General features: G+C 57.3%; 1 protein-coding gene across 1 annotated transcript; it reads left to right on the plus strand.

The window, feature by feature from the left end:
* Window positions 1–3488: 3488 nt before the first annotated feature.
* Window positions 3489–5981, plus strand: LBRM_16_0990 (conserved hypothetical protein; the record flags this gene model as incomplete). The annotated part of the gene is made up of 1 exon (XM_001563651.1): window positions 3489–5981. One exon carries the CDS (start codon window positions 3489–3491, stop codon window positions 5979–5981), a length of 2493 nt encoding a protein of 830 aa, XP_001563701.1.
* Window positions 5982–6904: the final 923 nt, after the last annotated feature.

Here is a 6904-nt window from a genome sequence, read left to right on the forward strand (position 1 = left end):
GGCTCGTGGGGCTCCGTTCAAAAGGCGTTCTGAATTTGCGTATCACGAGCTTTTCCCCTCAGGAGAGCTGCACCCCGAGTACAAGAAGACAGCAGACCACGTGTATTGGCGTTAGCTTTCTTCCAATGTGTTCATTCTGCCATACAATGTGAACACAACTCTACTGCAGTCCCGGCCCGCCACCGAGCTGTTGCGTAGAGCAAGAGAGCTGTAGATGCGCGCGCCATAGCACTGCACCGACTCAGTCCTCTGCGCACGGCCTCTGCCACAAACGCTACCCACCCCCGCTCCGCAGGTCTCCTTACAGTAGCGTCCATCGTGCCGGTCGCCACCTGGTGCACCCCTCGGGGTGGCTCAGGCTCCCCGCAACAGTAGGGAGCTCTACCCTCGTAGCGACTGGGCTCTCGCGAGGCTGTGGTTGTTGTGGCTTGATACTACACTTCCTCCGTATTCACACCTAATAAGGAGTGGGGCAGTGAGTGTCGGTTCCATCAAAACTGTCGGCTCTGATTTAGGTGTAGCGATGGAAGCGCTCCGTGACCTGTCGCTGCCGCAGCGGGCGCTCGTGATCAACCTGACGAGCACGTGGGCACTATGGAATGTGGGCATGTATGGGAAACGAGCCCCACACCTCGATGCCTGCCAGGGTCTCCTCTACGCGTTGATTGTGAAAAGCATTCGAAAGGCGTAGCAAGGAGCTCATCACGTGCGTCGTGCTGTTTTCGCTCAGTGTAAAGGACTTCCGACGGAAAGACGCCCACAGACACGCTCACGCGCATGTGTCTTTTTGACACAACTTCACACACACACACAGTCATGTGCCTACGCATGTTCTTCGTTCTCTACTTCACTGCTATGATGGCGTAAACAACAATGATAGGACATATCAGCAGTCGGATTTCGCCGCTCGGTTGGGACTCGTGTCTGTCTACAAAAGGTTCTCCTTTTCTCAGGGTGGAGGTGATGCAGCTTCCGCGAAGTGATGTGGATGGAGGATGCGCTGTACACGCCTCTCTACTCGAAAAGCGAAGCAAAGCAACATATCGGAGGAGCGGTGGTCACATCAAAAGAGAAAAGACACGGATGTGCCGCACTGTCAAGCTCTGAGCTACTGTGACGGGGAGGGGACGACGGTCTTTCCTGACAGCGGTCTTCTCCGTCTGTTCCTTTCACCCCGTCACTATCCCTTCCCCCCTCTTTTTCTCTCGTTCCCTGCCGAATCATGGACAAACTGTGACTACAACGCGTCGACAAACGACAACCTTCACAACCAACACCTGTAGCCCGATACGCCACCACCGGTAACGTACATACGTCATTCATCCACACGAAGAGCTCAACGGAGGAGACGCTGTCCTCTCTTGTTTTCTGGCGAAAGTGTAGCGCTTCATTGACCGCGCCCCTTCCTCTCTTTCTCTCCCTGTTTCCCACTTTTCCTTTGCTCCCTTTTTCATTCGATTTGGAGAGCACAGCGAGAGGTACTCTGCCCCCTTCCCCCTCCCCCCTCTTTCCCCCACTCCACTATCCTCTCCTCACGCTCCCTTTCTTGCGTCTCTCTCTCTCTTCTTCCCTCACTGGAACTTCACCATTGTGCGTCTTGCGTTTTTTTTTTGTCTTCCCTCTTTCTGTGTATTGTTTTTTCTCTCTGCTCAGTGACGCGTGTCTCTACTTTAGCAAAGACGACTCAAAACAGAAAACAACGTCAACAACAACAACAACAGCACGACGCACGCCGTTCTCCTCGCTCTGCGCGATTCATCTTTTCCTACACGCGCTGAGAGTCGCTCTCTCGCGGCGCACACGTACGCCGCGGCAACGGCAGTGAACCCCCCCAAAAGGGCGACTAAATCGCACGGAGAGAGAAAAGGAAAGAGGGCCCATCCTCTACAACCACGTACACATAGACATACGCATCCATTCACCGAACGGAGAGCAGCAGGCCCATCTTCTCATAGACACTTGAGACAGCGAAAAAAGGCCACAGTGGGGAGTCTGTGGGGTACTGAAGAGATCACAAACGGGGTGAGGCTCGAGTCGCAACGGAGCATTGCGCGACAAGAGCATTAAAGGCAGCAGCAGCAGCAGCAGTGGTGGTGGTGGTAGTGCATGGACCGCATTTTGTCCGTTTCGAACATCTCTTTCGCACGTTCGCCTATTTGCTGAGTGAGAAAAGAAGCGGGGTATTCAGAGATCGAAAAGGAGCGAAAAGGCTCCCAGTGGCTGCATTGGTGCCTTCGATCAGTCTATCATCCGTGTGCGGTTGTCTTCCCTTTACTGCCCCGGCCACTTGTTGTTCTATTTCTATCGTGCATGTGTTTCTCTTTTCTCGCTTATACCTGTTCTTTTCGTCTCCTTGTTGCGGCCTCTCTCTTCTTCTCGTAGGCGTGGCCTTTCACTCTTCAGCTCTTTCACCACCTCTACGTTCCGAGGAGAAAAAGGGGCTTCTCTCCCGCCTTACTTCCCCCTTTGTTCCTCCGTGCGCGTGTGTGTGTGCGCGCGCGCCTATGTCCGTGCTCGAAATGTCGGAGCGCCGCGGGACATCCTCGGTGAAACTGGCGCCGCCTGCACCGTCACCATCTCCATCGCGCGATGAAGTGGGTTTCCACGGTGCATCCAAAGAGGGAAAGTGTAGCGCAGAGCATCCAATCGTATCTGCGCCCACGACGGAGCCATCGACCCCGGACCCGAATACTGTGACGGCTGCGGCCCGCGACGACTCAGAGGGTGTTACGACTCCATCGCCGAGCAACCCAGCCAGGTCTGCGGGTTGCGAGACGAGCATGAATTCACAAAGCGAGGCGCGCCGCACGCCCTCGGCACATGTGCATCCAGCGCAGCTCACGTCACCGGAGCGGCTTAGCGCTGCAGGCAGCGCAGCGGCAGCTCTGGGGGTCGATGAGGTGTCACCGCTTCTTGCAAACAGCACAGGCCAACTCCCCAAGACGATGATGGAGGCTCCTGGCACGGAGAGAAGCAACCTTCTGGCTGACGAGGAGCTTGTGGATTCTGCTCCTCGATCGCCCTTGTGGCGCGACGCCAGTCACGCTGATGGAGCTGAGGACCTCATGTCAAGGGAGCACTTGATTGCCCCAGCCGTCGCTACCGTTGGCCACGGTGTTGTGCAGAGTGCCAAGAGCTCTCTCCTTTGCGCAGACAGTCTCCACAGCGTTGCGACCGGCTTCAACGATTCGTCATTGAACGGGGCGCGGCAAACTGAGATTCATAGACAGGCCGCTCCTGCCGCTGGGTCTCTGTCACGGTTCCGCACCAGAGGCGGCAGTTCTGCGCAGGATACTGCTTCCTCCTTGCCTCGGCCGTCGGGGGGCTACGCTTCAGGGGGCGCTGCGTTGCGCACTGTCTCCTCTGAGCCCGGTTTCTACGACCAGCGACTCAGTGCCGCAGCATCAGCGTCACCAGCGGGGATGAACAAATGCAGCTACACACCTTCTCAGCGTGCTTTGGTGCAATACGTCGCGTTACCTGGCGACATGGCGACTCCGTTGTGCGGTTGCCACGATTCCGCAACCGGCAGCGATGCCGGCTACAGTCCCAGCCGGCACGCGGAAATTTGTGCGATGCTCATCACGGCGGAGCGTGAGCTGGCCGAGGTGCGCGAGGAGTGTGCGAAGCATGGAATGAGAGCTGAGGCGCTCGAGGCTGCGCTGGATCGAGAGCGTGCGAATGTGCGTATTCTGCGTGACCGTCACGCCAATGAGGCCGCTGCCGCCCGCGAGGAGCATGAGGCACAAACCCGGCAACTGCGTGATCAGTTGCACGTTCTCAAGCTGGTCTCGGAGAATGCAATGGCTGAGAAGAGCAAGTCGTCCGAGGAGGCGGCGCGCCGCAAGAAGGAGCTGCTCGAGCTGTTGGATCGCGAGCGGGAGGAGAAGAGTTACATCATGGCAGACTACCGCGAGCAAACTGAGTCACTGATCGCGGAGCAGGGACGCGAGATCACGCATTTGCGTGGCGCTCTCGACAAGCTGAAGGGTGAGTACGACGACTTGGCGAAGCAGCACCAGGCGGTGGAGGAGGAGCTGGAGGGATTGCAAGAGAGAGTGGAGGACGTCACGGCACAGCTCGACAAGGAGCGGTCAGACACCGCCAACAAGACAAAGGACCTGCAGGTTAACATGCAGCAGGAATGTGAGGCCCTTAGGGAGAATCTCGCAGCGATGCAGGAGCAGCTGCAGCGGACCGTCACTCAGCACGCGGCCAAGCAACAAGCTCTCACTGATCAGCTGCAGAAAAGCGACGAGAGGCAGCGGGTCAGCGAGGAGGAATACCAACACACGCTCGACACGCTCAAGCAGGCGTACCGCCGCGACACGGACAGTTTGCGAGAGGAGCTGAGTCGCGTAAAGGAGACGCATAGCAGGCAAGAGGAGGAGTTGCGTCACGACTTGGAGAAGGCCATGAGAAGGGAGAGTAAGTCGGTCGAGACTCTGCGGCAGGCGCTGGAGCAGGCGCGCCAAGAGAGGGAGCTGAGTGTGGACGACGGCCTCAAGCAGCGAGAAGTGCTGCAGCGCCAGCACCACGACAAGGTAGTGGCTCTTCAGAGGGAGCTCGACGAGGCAGTGCAGCAGCTGGTGGAGGAGCGGGCGGCGCGCAAGGACCGTGAGGCGGATACAGAGGTTCTGCGAGTGCGCGTAGACAACCTGGAAAAGGCAAACCAGCGCCTCTCCAACGAGCTGGAGACGATCCAAGTAGATCAGCGCAGTCGGGAGCGATTGACAGAGCAGACGCACCAGGCTGCCATAGAGGCGATGAGGACGAAGCTGCGCACGGCACTTACCGATCTGGGCTACGTGCAGGATCAGGTGACGCAGCAGGCGACCGATGCGCAGCAGCTGCGTGACGAGTTGGCGAAGCGCACCAGCGCTCTAGAGGCAGCGAAGGAGAAGACAGTCCAGCTTGAAAGAACCGCTGCGGATGAGCTCAGCAAGGCGAAGAGCGCGGCAGTGCAGCGGGAGAAGGAGGCTGCGCAAGTAATCACGCAGCTGCGCACCAGCAAGACACAGCTGGAGGCGACCTGCGAGGAGCTGGAACGACAACTGAAGGAGGCGGAAGGGCGAGTGCAAGGCACGGCCAAGCAGGTCGACGAGGAGCGCCGCTCCCTGGAGGAAGCAAACCGCAGACTGCAAGATGCTCGTGTTGAGGTGGAGGAGTTGCGCACAGTCGTAAATCATGAACGGGAGCGCGGTACCTTTGCCCAGGAAGAAAAGCGACAGTTGGAGCGTCAGTTCGCCGAAGAGAAGCTCTATCGTGAAGAACTCGAGAAGGTGTTGCACATGACAGAGCGGAAGCTGCAGGATCAGAAGCAGGATCAAGCGTGCCAGTTGAGGCAGATGGAGGGCAAGGTGGAGGAGCAGGCAGAGCGACATCACGCGGAGCTGGCGGCTGCCCGCATTGCGGCTGAACAGGTGCGCGGTGAGGTCGTTCGCACGCGCGAGGCGATTGTGGAGAAGGAAACGGCGCTGCAGGAGATGCGGGAAGAGGTGGGGCGGCTGCATCGCGAGGCCGCAATGCGTGAGGGTAGGCTGCAGGAGGAAATGGAGGATCTTCGCGAGGCGCACGAAGTAGAGATGCGCCGCATGGATGAGCTTCTCAATGGGCTGCGCAGAGACTTGGCCAAGTCGCAGGAGACGTGTACCCAGTATCAACGCGAGCTCTCACACATCCACCAAAACTCGGCCGGTGCGCGCTCGGATTTGGAGATGGCGTTGGAGCAGGCTGATGCGACTCGGGTGAAGCTGCTGGAAGACGCCAAGTACAGAGATCAGTTGAATCAGGAGCTGCAGGGGACAGTGCGTCTACTCAGTTCCCGCCTCACATCAAGCGAGGAGGAGGTGCGCCGGATGCAAGAGGAGCTGGCAGACACGAACAAGCGAACCCAAGACGCACACACGCTGATTGGCCGCAAGGACGCAACGATCGGTCAGTTAAATGCAAAGTTGCGTGCCTACGAGTCACGCCGCTGATACTTTGTAAGGTGCATAGTGCGTGTGTTTATGTCGAAGCAGCTCAAGGTACGTGAGTGGTTCAGCCGCTTTTCCTTTCGTGTCGTTCCTATTCATACAATGTTAATAGACAAAACAAAGTGTGGAAGGCGCGAGGGGGGAGGAAGGGGTGTGCAAAGGTCGCTTGTAGAAGTGCGTTTTGCAGTGGGCGTGCGTGTGCTGAGAGGCCCGTCTTCCATCTTTCTCAACTCCTTCGTTTTCGCACGAATTGTGTTGCTCTTTTTCCCCCTTCACTGTATGTGCGTGCGTCGGTGAGCTTTTCCCTTATTCCTGTTGCCTGTTTCGGTTCTCACCTCTTTCTGGTGTAATTGTCGCCGTAGTCTTTTCGGTGCGTGTGTACTTGTGTACTACTTGATAGACATCAACACTGCAACCGAACATTGCGCATCAGGCCCCCCTCCCCCTTCACCGCTGTCCTTCGTTGTTTGGAGGCGTAGAGCTTCTCGAGGTGATGGAAAAGGACGATGGATCTGAGGTTGCCGCAGATCCATCTCTATGTCTTCCCACTCCTCTACACCGTGGCTGGGCAAGCGGCCAACGCTTCCAATAGCCATGAGCAAAGGATAGAGATTGCCATTGGGAGGCTCGACACCATCCTACCCTTTCACATACCTTTCCGATCAACATGCCATGATATCATCCCGCCTTGTCGCTGTTTCCCCTTGCTCGTGCGTGCGCGTCCACCCACACGCACGCACGAGCACATGATCGCCATTTCTTTTAACGCACCGTGCCCACACTGCCTCTCTTTCTCTTCATACAGTTAGTGCGTAGTCTTGGGTGACGTATCCATCGCACACACACACACACACCCACATACACACATATACACGCGTATACGTGCAGCAATCTTGTATTACCTACCCCCCTTTTCTTCCAATACA

The sequence above is a fragment of the Leishmania braziliensis genome, chromosome 16 (assembly GCF_000002845.2).
Source record: "Leishmania braziliensis MHOM/BR/75/M2904 complete genome, chromosome 16".
In the NCBI taxonomy this organism is placed as follows: Eukaryota; Euglenozoa; class Kinetoplastea; order Trypanosomatida; family Trypanosomatidae; genus Leishmania; species Leishmania braziliensis.